At 43.1% G+C, this 16,521-nt stretch overlaps 1 protein-coding gene across 1 annotated transcript in view; it reads right to left on the bottom strand.

Moving 5' to 3' along the window:
• Positions 1 to 6,753: 6,753 nt before the first annotated feature.
• PPARG (peroxisome proliferator activated receptor gamma) overlaps positions 6,754 to 16,521 on the bottom strand; it is a 56,348-nt gene continuing 46,580 nt past the window's right edge. Inside the window, exons 6-8 of the mRNA XM_054280929.1 lie at positions 16,454 to 16,462; positions 15,074 to 15,524; positions 6,754 to 7,268 (exon numbers count right to left, since the gene is read on the bottom strand). Coding sequence (XP_054136904.1) covers positions 7,021 to 7,268; positions 15,074 to 15,524; positions 16,454 to 16,462 — 708 coding nt within the window. The 3' untranslated portion in view covers positions 6,754 to 7,020. The remainder of the gene's footprint in view (positions 7,269 to 15,073; positions 15,525 to 16,453; positions 16,463 to 16,521) is intronic.

Raw genomic sequence — 16,521 nt, 5'->3', positions numbered from 1 at the left:
AATATTAAGAACAAACCTGTCTCTGGTAGTCATTTTTCATTGTCCTTTCCCACAGAACAGCAAGTCCAAGCTTAATAGGAGAACTCAGGGAATTTAATTTTATAAATTGATTTTGGAGAGTCAAAGCACTGTGGAAGTCCCATCTTTGAATCTGGCTTCATTACCCCTGTTTATACTTTACTGTAAAAATGCATGGACTGAAAATATCAAATATTTTACTCAGGCTGTTCAGGCAGAGTCCAGATGCAGAGGAACCTGCACATCCCTGTGCCTTTCCTACCAGTCTGGAAAGAATCACATTAATCCACATTAAAATGTGAAAACTGAAGAGAAAAGGGGAAATATTCAGCTGGGGAAATATTCAGCTAAAGAGCTCCTGGATCTTTTGATTGGAGTTCAGCAAAGAGACAGCAAGTTTAACATAACCTGGATTCCAACACACAGCAACAAACCCATTCCTTTGCATTGTACATCTCAATTTTCTTCTGACTGCAGGGCTCTGATCATTGCTCTCCTTTCATTGATTCTGCTTTGAGCTGGGAGGGAATTTTGGGAGTCTGCATTGCTCCCCAAAGGATCTCCCTGGAGCTGTGACCATGAACAGCTCTGGATTTGTGTCCCTGCACTAATTTATGTTCAGGGTTCTGCTGGGGGTCAGAGCTCAGGTTTGGGTTCTGTGCCATGGAGGGAAACCCAGCAACCAGACTTCACCAGGAGCAGCTGATTCAAGGAGATCTCACTGATCAGCCCCTGATACCATCCTGTTATCAACAGAGACCCAAATCCATTTTTTAAGGTCTAGAACCCAAAGCTTGCCCTTGTTCCAGGAGCCACCTCCTCCCCTCTGCTGAGATTTCTCATTTATTGCAGCAGGCAGAACTCAGATCTGCCTTGCCAGCAAGCAGATGTTCACCAAGAAGGTTTTGCTAACTGATCAATTGCAAAATCCCTCACTGTAATCCTTCAGAAAATCAGATGCCCTCTGTCCTTCCTCCCACTCCAGCTCACTTGCCAAAACTTACATACGAAATTATTACTGTAATGTTTTATAGTCACTGGGAAAAAAAATAAAATATCCATTTGGTCTTACAGAATGATGTGAAATGAATCTGTGGCCTCAAAAGGAAAAAAAAAAGTCTATTAAAAGTAGCTCTTTTTCCTCCCTCCTCCCTCTCCCAGGCCCCTTTCACTCCCCTCCCCCAACAATAAAGGATGTTTTGGAACAGCCTTTTCAGGAAACATTTCCACAGCAAAATGCAGCATCATTTATAATATTTAAAGCTACATTTTTGTTGAGATGGCTTGGCAGGCTTTGCTTGCAAATCTGGCAGGATATGGCCAGCTGAGAGTTAGCACTAACAGGCTGAGGATATGCTGACACAACAGAATGCTTTAATCACCCCTGCAGCAGCAGGACAGGATCCTCTCCTGCTCTGCCAGCTCTTCCCAGGGTGAGAACCAATGGAGCTGCGTGCTCCTCCTTCCCTCCCTGCCTCTGGAGACTCCAGCTCTCCCTGCTGTCTCCATGCACTGGAAAAGCCTCCTTGGGCAGCAGCACAGCACAGAATGAGCAATGGATGCTCCTCTTGGCCAACGCTCTGCTCAAAGTGCTCCCCACTTCCAGCACCGTGAGGGAGCTCAATAATTAAAAAGAAAGCCCTTAACCAGTTTGTGTCCCAATGGAAGGACTATTTTCACTGGCAGCTAAAGCTCTTGTTTTGGCTTTACCCTTTTGTGAAGCAGGGCTTGGAGCCACGTTCAGTTTGCAAAATCCCAACTGGAAACTTGTCCTGCTTGAGAGCGGGGAGCTGCTCTCAGCCGCTCGCGGAGAGCTCTCAAAGCAAATTAATTTCACATTTCAAAGGAGTCCTGAAGCATTTAACCCCAAAAATCTGAGAGCTGCTGCCTTGACTAATGCCTGCCCAGAGCAAGACTTGCCCAGAGAGTTCCTGCCCCAGGATCCAGCCAAGCTACAGACTTGCAAAACTTCAGTATTCACCACATTCAGCAATAAAGAGATGCAGTAAAAGAGATTGTGATTTGAGGAAACCTTTCCTATTTTGGGAGCATATAAATTTAGAGGTGCTGTTTACTGGCTTTGGTGCACTGAAACTTCTTGCAAACACCAAGTCCATGGGGCATTTGGCTCTTAGGAAAAAATAAAGGTAAAATCCTGCACACACACAGATCTAACCCTATTACACTGCATCCAAAGCTGTGGAATCATTTCCTCCTTTCTTCCTTTGCTGGCTCAGTCTTTGCCTCCTGAGTGTTTACCTCAGGCCAGTGAAGATGTGCTGCCTAATTTCCTCTGCATCCCCTGTGTGTCCAAAGGAAAATCCAGCAGTTCAGGAATTGTTTTTCCTGCACCCACCATTTCCAGGGCTGAGAAGAGTGGAGCTACACATTCCTTGTATCCATGGGGTTGGGATTCAGCCCTGTGCAGCTGATTTTTAACCCCTGGTTTTCAGAACAGCCACTTGGAATGGGATTTGTGATGAGACCCATCATTTTTTCCAGTGTTTGAATGAAAATTTGAGTTATTTGACTGGTGTGGGACTGAGCTGCTGAGCCAGGAGGGGTTTGCTGGGGATTTCCCCCCTCATATTTGTTTTCCTTCTTCTAGCTGCAGCTTTGTATTGCTTGTGTTTGCAAAGTTGGTGTGACATCAATTTAAGGGATATCGCCTCTTATTTAAAAGGAAAAAAGTCCCATTGAAATGCACTCAACCTCAAGACAGAGTTTACATCTACATATCAAATATTAAATGCTGATCCCTCAGGGTTTGTCTGTGCCCACAGTGGCTGGACCTGGGGAAGGGGCTCAGCAGCTCCTGGCAAGCCCATTTCCCATTTCCCATTTCCCATTTCCCATTTCCCATTTTCCCATTTTCCCATTTCCCATTTCCCATTTTCCCATTTCCCATGTTTTGGAGTGCTGGACCTGAGATATGTTAGCTGGGGAAAGGGCTCAGCAGCTCCTGGCAAGTCCATTTCCCATTTCCCATTTCCCATTTTCCCATTTCCCATTTCCCACGTTTTGGAGTGCTGGACCTGTGATGTGTTAGCTGGGGAAGGGGCTCAGCAGCTCCTGGCAAGTCCATTTCTCATTTCCCATTTCCCATTTCCCATTTCCCATTTCCCATTTCCCATTTCCCATTTTCCCCTTTCCCATTTTCCCATTTTCCCATTTCCCATTATTTTCCATTTTCCCATGTTTTGGAGTGCTGGGAGAAGGTTCTGTCAGGGAGGGCTGAAGGGAGGTGAAGCACCTGCACCAGGGGCACGAAAGGGTTTTCCATGGTTTTATGGAAACTGTCAGTAAAGTGGTCTGGGCTGCAGCACTGGGGATGCTGGAAATGCTTTTTGTCCTCTCAATTTCCATTCCAGGCCCTCACAGCAACATTTGCTGGAGAAATGGTCACCAACGTTGCCTGAAGAAGGAAACTTTCCCTGTGGAACAGGAAGGAATGCTCCTCCAAGGAATGTTCTGCTGCCTGCCAGGGCCAGGGGAAGGGGCTGGATGTGACAGGGACACCTAATGACTTTGCCTGGGCTCCATTTGCCTGCAGGTTTTCCACAGGAAAAGCAGATCAGTGTGAAACACAAGGCAGAATGGCAGCCCAGCAGTCCCACAGCCTGTGGGAATGCCCAGGATCCCACAGCATCCCTGAGGATTTCACACAGGACTGAGGGGCAGCACAGCACCAGCAAAATGAAGCTCTTCATGTACCAGCTGACTGCTGCTATTTTTGAGTTGTTAAATGTTTTTAGTAGCACTGAAGATCAAAACCCAAATTGTTCATTTATGGCACAGCCCATTCTACCCAAAACTCCAGAGAGTCTGAAAGTATTACAATCTACTGCTGAACTCCCATTAGCAAGTTTGTGTTTTTAATAAATAAAGTCCCATAGAAACAGAAAGTATTTACAATTAGATCAAAATTCTGAATATAATTCACAAGAGAAAATGCTATTTTTTGAGAAGATGTTTTCATATCCTCATAACAGTCATTTGTTCTAAATTGGTACATAGCAATTGTCCATTAAATGAACATTTTTCCCTTAAGACCTATTCTTGTAGAAAAGTATTTCAGGCAAAACTTCTTAACCATGATGTAACCACTCAGAATCAGAGCATGTCAGTGATTAGTAACTCACAGAAAGTATTAACACTTTGCATGGCTTGAGGAAAACATGGTGAATAACATCAAAATGTGACAGCAGACAGGGTGTGGGGAGAACAACAGATTTTATTAGAGCAGCTGATACAGTTGAAGGAAAAGTTGAGGCTTGTGGGCACTCAGTGCCTTCATCCTCATAAAGGATAACACCCATTCCTGCAAAACTCTTCTGGTTCTGACTCCATCACCACTCTCAGAATGCAGGGATTTTGGGCTGAGTGGCTTAGGCACTGTCACTGCTGAATGGACAGTTTCAGAAATATCACCACTTGCAGGAGAGGGATGAAGCTCTTTGGTTAATGTGCTGTGGGTTACACAGATTTTTTTTTCAGTGCTTTACCAAAGTACTGAACTCAATTTCCCTGTCAGAGCATCTCTGCCACTTATTTTCAAATTAATTTGAATATTACCCCTGCAAGGACACGCCCTAAAATTCCTTTTTGTTTGAAGCCACTTCTGGGCTTCCATTTGAAGGGAAGCCAATGGGAAATGGGATTGTTTAAGACACGCAGGCTCAGAGTCATGGTTCTTGCTGGGTGCTGCTGTGGCAGGAATTCAGAGCAGGATCTGGGGCACATCCCTGTGCCAGCCCATCTGTGACCCCCCTTCCATGGGAGGGGCAGCTCTGGGAATTCTCCCCCCAGGGAGGGAAGGCAACGCTGCAAATGGACAGGGGGGAATGACTCCAGCCAGAGGGAGAATGTTCCAGAAGGAGAACATTCCAGAGGGAGAACGGTCCAGAGGGAGAACGCTCCAGAGGGAGAACGTTCCCTTTGCACCGTGACAGCCAAGCGTGGATGCAACTCCTGCCAGGGCCATGCTCAGCTGGAAACACCTGAGATGTGCAGCAAGGCTGCAGGGCTGAGCATGAGCTGCATGAACTGCAATGAGCTGCAATGAACTGCATGTGCTGCATGAATGGCAATGAGCTGCATGAGCTGCATGAACTGCATGAGCTGCAATGAACTGCATGAATGCATGTGCTGCAATGAGCTGCATGAGCTGCAATGAACTGCATGAGCGTCAATGAACTGCAATGAGCAGCATGAGCTACAGTGAACTGCATGAGCTGCATGAGCTGCATGAGCTGCAGTGCTCTGTGTGCTCCAGGGCCACCCCTCCTGAGCCACCTGAGATGACCTCACTGCCAGCCTGGCAGGATCGGAGCTGCAGCCTGGCAGTGATTTATCTCAGTGCAATTCCACCCCCGGGCTGCACACCTGGAGCTGAATGATCCAATTCCCCAAATTTCCTGGTGGGAACAGCGCTCACTGCTGACCTCAGGCCCACAGGTTCCCTGGAATCTGCAGCAGGAAACCTTTCCAGGTGCAGCAGGCATGAGCTGAAGGATTAATTTTAGTATTTACCTCTCAGAGCTCCTTTATTGCATCATTTGCATTGGCTTAAGAGTTTTAAGGCCTGTGTTAGGAGCAGAGCCAATTTCTACTCCCTGAAGATCCTGCTCACACCTACTTCACCTCTTTGTCCACTTGGGAATCACCACTCCCCTTGTCTCAGTTTAAGGCACATTTTTTGCTACATAAATAAAATATAGACACGAGGAGGAAACCAAGGCTATTGGGGACCTCTCCTTATTTTGATATATAAATTACAAAAAGTGGCTTTTCCCCAGTATTCCCTCCCCTGGTCCACCGCTGTGGGTCCCCCCCTGCTTGATGTATTCAGGGGTCACATTCACAAACTATCAAAGGCGGGCAGGTGAAATGGGAATCTCACCTGAGCAACAAGAATACCCCAAAATGACATTGTTAGGAAATTTATCTTCTGCTAAATTTGCTCACTCTGCTGTGCTCTGCTCCCTGTGGAACTCTGAGGTGACAATACAGGGCAACACATGCAAGAAAACCAACAACCTCAACAGCAGGAACATCTCCCAGCACCCCTGGATGAGCACCTGGAGCTCAAGTCGGATTTAGGGTGCAGAGTCTCCATCACAGCTTTATATTTACACAAGAATTAATCTAAACCTTGCTTTTGCTTAGGAGTTAATTTGTCACAATTTCCCAATTTTCCATGATATTTTGACTGCTGTTCAAGGGCAGTTTATTAAATAATTGGGAAGGTCTCGGGCCAAGAGGTTTGTACCAACCCATTCCAGCTCAGCCCTGGCTGCTGTGGGGTGGGAATTGGAGTAGCTGCTGCTCCACCTGCAGAGGAATCAAAAGGTCTCTGTTTCCTAGGAGTGCTGAGCACTGCATATTCGTCATTAATGAGCTCTTGAAATGGCATCTGATTTCTCAGTTTGCCCCCAAAGGAGTGCCCTGATCTCTCCTTACACCCTTTGCAGAGCTCTGCCAGTGTCCAACCTTGTTATGTTATGGAAGGCACGAACGTTTTCACACCTGACACTTCTTTCTCCCTTTGGCCTTGCAGGCTCTCCTGGGAAGCTGCACCAATCTGGGACTGAATTTCACTGTGCTGCTGCCTCAGGAGCACAAAGCTGAACGTTAATGCTTCAAACATTTCCCTGGGAATGCTCAAGGAGAAAGGTTTTTATTGAGTTGAAAATTTAAGTGCATGCTTGAGTGAAGCATCGATCATACTCGGACAAGCGATTGTAAGAAATAACGTAGTTAAAAAAATTAATTCTGAAAATACTGCCAACAATTTCATGATATAGATACTTTTAATATTAAAAGTAAATTGTAAATGTGTCTTTATAAACAATATGCATAAAATAGATCTACTATACTAAGCTCTCTCTTTTTAAATGCTGTTTCACAGTAATCTCTTAGGTACGCCAAGTTTTTCCCTCATAGAAATAGTGCAATCTGAAGAACATACATCATGTCAGGGGATAACAGCTGCTCTGCTCATTAATACAGGTCCTTGTAGATCTCCTGGAGCAGAGGATGGAGGCTCATGTCCGTCTCGGTTTTCTTGATGACCTGCAGGAGCTGCACGTGCTCCGTCACGATCTGCCTCAGGTCCGTCATTTTCTGCAGCAGCTTTGCAAACAGCTGCGAGGACTCAGGGTGGTTCAGCTTCAGCTGCAGCTCCAGGGCTTGCAAAAGGTTGTCCTGAATGTCTTCAATGGGCTTCACATTTAGCAACCCCGGGCGGTCTGGGGGAAAAAAGGTTGGGAGTTTATCAGCACCATAACATCGATTTTCTGTGTTAATTTCTTATGTGTTTATCAGCAAATTCAGATGGCATTTTCTGGGAGCTGAATGGCCATCAGGTACTTTGTAAGGTTTCCCTGGGATCTGCTCAAAGAAATTTTAGGACTAATTTTGGAAACATTTTCCCTAGGTGGTCTGGGGAACAAAAAGGTTGGGAGTTTATCAGCACCATAACATCGATTTTCTGCGTTAATTTCTTATGTGAATCTTAGCAAGTTCAGATGGCATTGCCTGGGAGATCTCTGGCCATCAGACAAGTTTGTTTGTAAAGTTTCACTGGAATCTGCTCAAAGGAGTTTTAGGATTAGTCTTGGAAACATTTCCCCTAGGTGGTCTGGGGAAAAAAAGGTGTTGGGAGTTTATCAGCACCATAACATTGATTTTCTGCATTAATTTTTTACGTGTTTTTCAGCAAACTCAGATGGCATTGCCTGGGAGCTGTCTGGCCATCAGGAGGTACTTTGTAAGGTTTCACTGGAATCTGCTCAAAGGAGTTTTAGGACTAGTCTTAGAAACATTTCCCCTAGGTGGTCTGGGGAAAAAAAGGGTTGGGAGTTTATCAGCACCATAAGATCGATTTTCTGTGTTAATTTCTTACGTGTTTCTCAGCAAATTCAGATGGCATTGCTTGAGAGCTGCTTGGACATCAGGCAGTTTGTAAGGTTTCCCTGGGATCTGCTCACAAGAGTTTTAGGATTTCGATTTAGATTCTAATTTAAAATTGGAAATATTTCCCCTAGGTGGTCTGGGGAAAAAAAGGGTTGGGAGATTATGGAGTTTATCAGCACTGTAATATTGATTTTATGCATTAATTTCTTATGTATTCCTTAGCAAATTCAGATGGCATTGCTTGGGAACTCTCTGGCCATCAGGCAGTTTGTAAGGTTTCCCTGGGATCTGCTCACAAGAGTTTTAGGATTTAGATTTAGTTTTGGATTCAAATTTTAGAATTGGAAACATTTCCCCTAGGTGGTCTGGAGAAAAAAGGTGTTGGGAGTTTATCAGCACCATAACATCGATTTTCTGCATGAATTTCTTATGTGATTCTTAGCAAGTTCAGATGGCATTGCCTGGGAGCTCTCTGGTTATCAGGTATTTTATAAGGTTTCCCTGGGATCTGCTCAAAGGACTTTTAGGATTTGGATTTAGATTCCAATTTTAGAATTGGAAACATTTCCCCTAGGTGGTCTGGGGGAAAAAAGGGTTGGGAGTTTATCAGCACCAAAACATTGATTTTCTGCATTAATTTCTTATGTGATTCTTAGCTTACAAAGGTACTTTGTAAGGGATCTGCTTACAAAGGCTACTTTCCCTGGGATCTGTTCAAAGGACTTTTAGGATTTAGATTTAGATTCAAATTTTAGAATTGGAAATATTTCCCCTAGCTGGTGTGGGAAAAAAAAGGGTTGGGAGTTTATCAGCCTCATAGCATAAATCCTATGCATTAATTTCTTACACCTTTCTTACCAAATGAAGCCTTTACAGATGGCGTTTCCTGAGAGCTGTCTGACCATCAGGTAGCTTGTAAGATTTCACTGGGATTGCTCAGAGGGGGTTTAGAACTAATTTTATACTCTAGAACTAGGTTTATCCACTGACACTTCTCTAGGTTTAATCTATTGCAGTGGATTAAATGAGTGGATTTTCCACAGTAAACTGGGAGTGTGTGTGGGAAAAAGAGTGAAATCCTTGGGGGATAAACAATCTGTATCAGATAATTCACTTCTGGAAAATCAATATGTATGATGGATTTGCATGTAGCTGCTGCCACTAGAAATGTTTCCTGCTAAGGTGGATGTGAACCCATCAAAAAAAAAAAAAAAAAAAACAACAAAAAAAACCCCAAAAAAAAGCAAAAAAAAAAAAAGCATAAACTCAGCTCCAGCTCCTGCAGATTATTTGATTCTCCAGCACTGACAGTTTATGAAATGTTGAATGTCTGAGCAATGAAAGATACTTAACTTTGTTCAATTCTCACATATGACAATGAATTTGTTACTGCTAAAATACTTAATACTGGGTAACACATCCCAAATATCATAATGAATCATGAAAAGAGTCAATAATTTAAATAAAATTTGCTGTGTAGCTATGAAATTATTTTCATAGCTTGATCAATGAAAAGCAGTGCCTACTGCAAGGCTTAAATCACTTCCCTGAGGCAATAATTCCATTTCAGCAAGGAGGAGAGGCTGATCTCCATTAAAAACATCAAAAATAAGCTGTTATTTCCTGTGATCTTGGTAACCTTTCTGAGCAGAGAGTTCTCCTAACTCAGCTCGAGTTGTGCTGGCAGAAAGGCAGGGAGCAAACAAAGCTCTTTATAAATACACGGCTTTACCTCATGGGGGAAAAACTGCAGTGTAAACTAAAAGGCAAAGCTGGCAGGAAAACCAACGAGGGAGCCATGAAAACGAAGGTCACTGATCAGGAAAGGATACTCAGCTCTCCAGGAGGGGAGCTTCAGGCAGAGTTTTTTCAAAGATAGGAATAAAAGTAATTTTGAGTGTGAACTTGGATATTTGTTTGTCCGTGTGCTCGTCTTGCAGACATCATTTATTTATCCCATCCAACTGATAACACCACAAAATCTGGTTCAGAAAGGCTGGAGTAAATATAAAAAAGGTTCATTTTTATTAATTTTTGAGCAGTTTTTTAAGGATACCTAAAGAATTTTGGCTAAGTATTAGATACTTATTTTTTGATTACCTGAATGGGCTGCAGATTTGAGTTGAAGTCTTTCTGAAAATTGCCAAATTTCAGCTTTGCAAAGCTGGTAATAATTTAGGGTTGTGATAGCTTTCAATTCCCCTGGTGTGCTGCAGCTGAACTCTGAGCTAGCTGGGCATGACTCAGTGTGCAGGGACAGAGAGGATCAGAGAGCACGAAGACGTGGCCTCGCTTTCCCCTGAGATCCAGCTCCCCCTGCCCTGCTCCTTTGGGCTGGGAAGATTTTGGGGTGTGAATCTTTCAGGAGCCAATCCCAATTCAAATATTGGTCTTCAGAGCCCAGGAGGAAACTTCACTGGGTCTGGGATTTATGAGGAGCCCCCTGAATTTGGGTGCCTGAGACTGCAGTGGATAAAATCCTGAAAAACCCCTTGAAAAAACCCCAGTCTGATGATTTTTTAATGACCCAGTGGGACCAGAGGCAGAAAAGATGACTCTGACAAAAGCCTAGGAGATTATCAGATGTTATTTTTGTATAAGGCAATTCAAGAGGAAGGAAAATTCCCATTGAAGGCAAGGGAGATTTTTCATGAATGAGAACTTCAGGATATGGGCAGTGTTTTTTGGGTGTTGACAGTTTGCTTTACTTTCTCAGTAAAAACCTCTTACAGAGGAAAATGCTGCTTCTGTTCCAAGAAACTTATCTAAATCAGGAAAAAAAGGAAATAAGAGGCAAAAGCTTAAACATCCAGCTATTATGGTATATTTCAAGCTGTTAAAATGCTCTTAAATATAGATCTGCTCCAGACCAATTTGGTTTTGTACCAAAAGATGAATTTTTTTGTGGTGAGGAGCTGCAGAGGGATGTGCCTTGCAGGAAAAAGAGCACCACAATTTCCTGCTATTTATCATGTTTATTTACTCACAGTTTCTTTATGTTTTCATTCATTGTCATACAGCTGCTTCAATTGTTTTAAAAAATGTTCACAGTGACTGGGAAAGGCCAATAACCCCAAAGTTCTGAGAGCAAGCAGCACCACTTTGTGTAAATTAATATTCTACACTGTCTCAGGGGAAAATACTTTATTTGTTTGTTTACCTACTTATTTGGATGCCTCTTTCATGTCCCTAGCAATAATTACAACCTTTTACCTGGTCCTCACATATGAAAGTGCCACCTGCATGTCTTTACATTTTACTATCTTTGAATAAATGCATTTTGCTTTTGAATGCCCATTTTAAAATCTCAAAGATCTGGCTGAGTGAACACATGTGCTCCTTCTTTTTTCTTTTGCTGAGGCAGATGTGACTCAGCACTTTGAGGTTTGTCATCTGAGACTGTCACATGTGTTGGAGTCACCAGGAGTTTGTCAGAACAAAGAAATGCTTTGTAATCTGAGCAAGAACTGCAGATCATCACTGCAGGCATTGAACCAGAGTGCAGGGTTTGTGTGGCACTGAAATAGGAACTGCTTCTTGGTAATAGTCTGCGATAAAAATTCAAATTTTGCTGAGCTGAGAATGCAGCAAAATTATTGAATAGTTTTACACACCAGAAGCAGGAACTTGTGGCTTAAAATTTAAGGTAAAAACCACACAGAAAACAGAAAAAGTGACTTTAGAAACATCTCTGCATTTAAATACCAGTTTGACTGCACATGGACAGGCAGGGTGTGGGTCTTTACAGGGATCCAAATATTCCTGCATCCCAACATTCCTGTATCCTAAAATTCCTGTATCCAAACATTCCTGTATCCAAACACTGCTGTATCCAAACATTCCTCTATCCCAACACTGCTGGATCCAAACATTCCTGTATCCAAACATTCCTATATCCCAAAATTCCTGTATCCCAAAACTGCTGTATCCAAGCAGTCCTGTATCCTAAAATTCCTGTATCCAAACATTTCTGTATCCCAAAATTCCTGTATCCAAACATTCCTCCTCTATCCAACCACTGCAGAAGATAATACACAAAAATTCGAGTCCATCCACACTGCAAAATTCCCTTTTGAGCTTTTTCTTTGCTTGACACCAGCCTGCTTGAGTGAGTTTGCCCAGCTCACAAATTGAATTATTCCATTAAGGTTTGCAGTATTATCTTTCCTGCCCAAATTGAGCTATCCAGCTCGTTCTCCCTAAACCTTCTTGTGGCAGAGTTCCTTTTCAGCTCAGGTGGATGTGATATTTTAAAGATGCTTCAGTTCTTTCCCATGTACAGCAGAGCACTCACTGCTGACTGAGGGTGAGTCTCAGTGGCACAGAAGAAGAAAATCTCTTAAAAGAATAATTCCAAATCTCATTTAACCAAAGTGTGTCTTTTAAAGTCATCCCAGCTGGAAGGATGTTGTAAGGAGGGTTTGCTGCTGCTGATGGCCAAAAGCATTTCTGTTGCACAGACCAGGTGAAATCCCATGCTCACACACAGCCTCTCTGTCTGAGCAGCATTAAATTCAGAATACAAGACTTTGTTTGCCACTGACTTTGTTTTACAGCACCAACAGTAAGAGCAGCTCTGCAGAAATGGGTTCAGAGAAACATTTGGAATAACTGAGGCCCAGAGAGGCTGCACCGAGGAACAGTAAAATCCACTGTGGGAGTATTTCCCATCTGTTGCTATTACAGTTAATTTGTCAGCTCCTTATTGCTGTGATTTGGGCTTTTTGCCTTTTGAGATAACATGCACAAGCAGCTGCTTGGTTATCAAAAGGCTAAAGAGTTTTATAGGATTTGTGGCAAATTCCAAACACTTCCCAAGGAAAAGCTTTCCATGTGTGATGTTCCAGCTGGAATTATCTTTCCCTTTCCTTTCTCCCCTTCTGTTAGAGCTGCACAAGAGCCAGTCCCCCTGGAGCCAGCAGAATTAGCAAAATTTCACCAGGTAATCACAGATTCACTGACATTTAGAGCTTTTTGTGTTTCACAAAGTGGTTTTGTGTTAGAGATGTTTGTACACAGGATTTCATGAAGGGATTTAAGCATTGCAGGGTTCCTGCAGCAAGTCAAGTCCTCGAGATGCTCTGCTTTGGAAATCCTGTTCTCGGTGAAATCACCCTGCTGTATTCAAATAGTTCTTACACAAATCCAATTTTGCAAGGGTGAAGCTCTTACAGAAATGTCTGAGACAGCTGAGAAATTGGACCTAGTTTTATATCACACAAGATATTTTAACACCCAGTTCAATAGATATCATATCTGGCTGTAAATTCCATGATAAAAGCTTTCTTTAATTGGCAACAAAGCTTAATTGTTTTCAAAACATAAACTTTTTTGTTTTTTCAAGCAGCTGTCATGTTTTTTGAAAAAAAGTTCTGCAAAAAGATAGGGAGGTCTTTGCTGAAATTAAAGGAACTTCCTAGAAAGGACTGATTTATATTTAAATGGATTTATATGTCTCTACAGATTTGTTTCAGAGTTTTGCTACAGTGATTTGATTGGAATTCATTAGTTCTTTACAAGCATCTGTTTACAAATTATTCTGGGAAAAAAAAAAAAAAAAAAAAGAGTCATGCTGATAAATCTGGTTCAACCCAGTTAATTATTGTGTGTGAATCACTGTCCTCCTGCAATCTAAAACCTGACATTGGTTACATCATTCCTGTTTCCTCTGGTGGAAACCAAACCCTGCTGAGGACAGGGCTCTGCTGAACACAAGTTCCCTTTTTGCAGCGAGGAGTGAATTTTGAGAGGCCTTTGCTCATCTGTCACATTTCATTATACCAAACCCACAAAATATTGGCATGTTCTGAGCAGTGCCCTGAGAGGCTTGTGCCATTTCTCCTTTTCCTCTCCTCATAAAAACCAGCCAAAAATACTCCAGCAAGGTGTTTTCCTTCCTGAATGAATGCAGAGCCCTGGGGGATCACAGAGCCCAAGGTTTGCACAAGGAAATTCCTGGGAGGAATTCTTGTTGGGAGCAGAATCAACAGGACAAATTCTGCTGTGACCCCTTGTTTTTCCTGAATGAAACCCAGTTCCAGGAGGAACTGGAGGTGAATTTAAATGCAGATATAGCTCAGAGTGCCCTCCCAGCAGCAGGGCTGCTTTTAGAACAATAGCACAAGGTTGTGTCTGATTGCTGAAATGTAATTTAATAACAAAATCCTCAGCTGCTCTGTGGAGGAGCCGAATCCAGAGCATTCAGCACATTCCTGCCATGGATGTGTGCAGCTCCACCTTGGGCCAAAATACACACAAATCAGTGGGGCAAGATTTTATTTGTGCAACATCACTGCCTTGGGAGTGTTGGCCAAAGGAACAGAGCTTCAATTTGCCTGGAATAAATCTGGAGGTGTCTGAGTGAAATAAATCCTGGTAGGCAGCACTAATTCCCAAACCAGAGCAGTGACATCACCTCAGGAGCACAGAACACACTGGCTGGCTGCAGAAAAACTGAAATTCAGAGTTTTTTCAATTGAATGTGGGCAGTCTGATACCTGGGATTTCAGGTTCATGCTTTGCTCAAAGCATGATGTGTGAAGATACAGCTGAAGAAAGCTGAACAAGCACACAACGCCTTTGTGTGTTTTCTTTTTTTAGGTTGTTTTCTTTTTTTAGGGGACCATAATTCTCCTGAAAAATGCATTTCCCCTTTCTTTTAAAGGCAAACAAAACCTTGCACAAATGGAAGAACACTGAAAAACACCATAACCCTGTTAGCCCAACACCACCTATGCTTTGGAATTGTTCTGTAGTCAAAGCTGTTTGTGGGCAATTAGCAAGCCACACAATATAATTGAGGGTTTAAAAACAGAATTTTAGCTCCTGGCAGCAAAATTCCACGCTTCCTGTTTTCCAAAAGATAGCCCTGATTTTGTTTTGTGCCTAAATGAACTGATGACTCAGCAGGCATTTCCAGCTCCATCACTAATATCAGGGTATTTCCATTTTCAGTTTCTGTCTGGAATTGAATGAAAGGTGAACAACAAAAAGAGATTTGAAAATGATTAAAAAAGCTCTGAGTAAATGCACTCACTCCCAGTATGCAGTGCTGAGCACTTTGCTGTTTGGGCAGGAGTTAAAGGTGTCAATCCCATATAAATTCTCTGAAATCCCACATAAATAAGAGAGAACTTACCTCCACTTAGGATAATGACAGCTATAAATATTGCCAGGTCACTGTCATCTAATTCCAGTGCATTGAACTTCACAGCAAACTCAAACTTGGGCTCCATAAAGTCACAAAAAGGTTTCCTCAGGCTCTTCAGGAACTCCCGCGTCATGAACCCCTGTCCATCGGATATGAGAACCCCATCTTTATTCATCAGGGAGGCCAGCAGGGTGTAGATGATCTCGTGGACCCCATATTTGAGCAGAGTCACTTGGTCGTTGAGGTCGAGGTTGACGAAGCCCGGGATGTTCTTGGCGAACTCGGTGATCTCCTGCACGGCCTCCACGGAGCGGAACTGGCAGCGCTGGAAGATGCGGATGGCCACCTCCTTGTTCTCCTCCTGCAGTGGGGACACGTGCTTGCACTTGATCTGGTCTTCCCCCATCATCAAAGAGTTCATGTCATAAATAACGAAGGGCTGAAACAAAGGGAAATTCCAGTTACTCCCAAATGTCCTACGCGAGAGCGCCGGACTCTGCAGGAACCCCAAGAGAACTCAGCAGCAACTCCTCAGATATCTCTGAGGAACCCATCAAGGGCTCCCAAAGTGTTTAATTATCCTGAGGAACCTGTCAAGGGCTCCCCAAAGAGTTAAATTGTCCTGAGGAACCTAAAAGGTTCCCTAAACAGTTAAATTGTCCTGAGGAACCCATCAGGGCTCCCCCAAATTGTTCAGTTGTATGGAGGAACCTAAAGGGTTCCCCAAATAGTTAAACAGTCCTGAGGAGCATATCAAGGGCTCCCCAAATTGTCCTGAGGAACCTGTCAAGGGTTCCCCAAATAGGTAAATTGTCCTGAAAAACCTAAAGGGTTCCCTAAACAGTTCAATTGTCCTGAGGAATCAGTCAGGGGTTCCCCAAATAGTTAAATTGTCCTGAGAACCTAAATGGTTGCCCAAATAGGTAAATTGACCTGAGGAACCCATCAAGGGTTTCCAAATAGTTAAATTGTCCGGAGGAACTTGTCAAGGGATCTCCAAATGGTTAAATTGTCCTGAGGAACCCATCAAGGGTTTCCAAATAGTTAAATTATCCTGAGGAACCTGTCGAGCGTTCCACAAATTGTCCTGAGGAACCTAAAGGGTTCCCCAAATAGGTAAATTGTCCTGAAAAACCTATCAAGGGCTCCCCAAATAGGTAAATTGTCCTGAGTAACCTATGGCGTTCTCCGAAGACTTAAATTGTCCTAGAGAACCTGTCAAGGGTTCCCCAAATAGTTAAATTGTCCTGAGGAATCAATCAGGGGTTCCCCAAATAGTTAAATTGTTCTGAGGAACTTATCAAGGGGCCCCCAAATAGGTAAGTTTTCCTGAGGAATCTAAAGGGCTCCCCAAAGAGTTAAATTGACCTGAGGAACCTAAATGGTTCCCCAAATAAGTAAATTGTCCTGAGGAACCCATCAAGGGTTCCCCAAAT

Source organism: Melozone crissalis, unplaced genomic scaffold (genome assembly GCF_028551555.1).
Source record: "Melozone crissalis strain CALT ecotype California unplaced genomic scaffold, PUWL_Pcris_2 ptg000029l_1, whole genome shotgun sequence".
Taxonomy (NCBI): Eukaryota; Metazoa; Chordata; class Aves; order Passeriformes; family Passerellidae; genus Melozone; species Melozone crissalis.
This window is presented reverse-complemented; position numbering and strand designations above follow the sequence as displayed.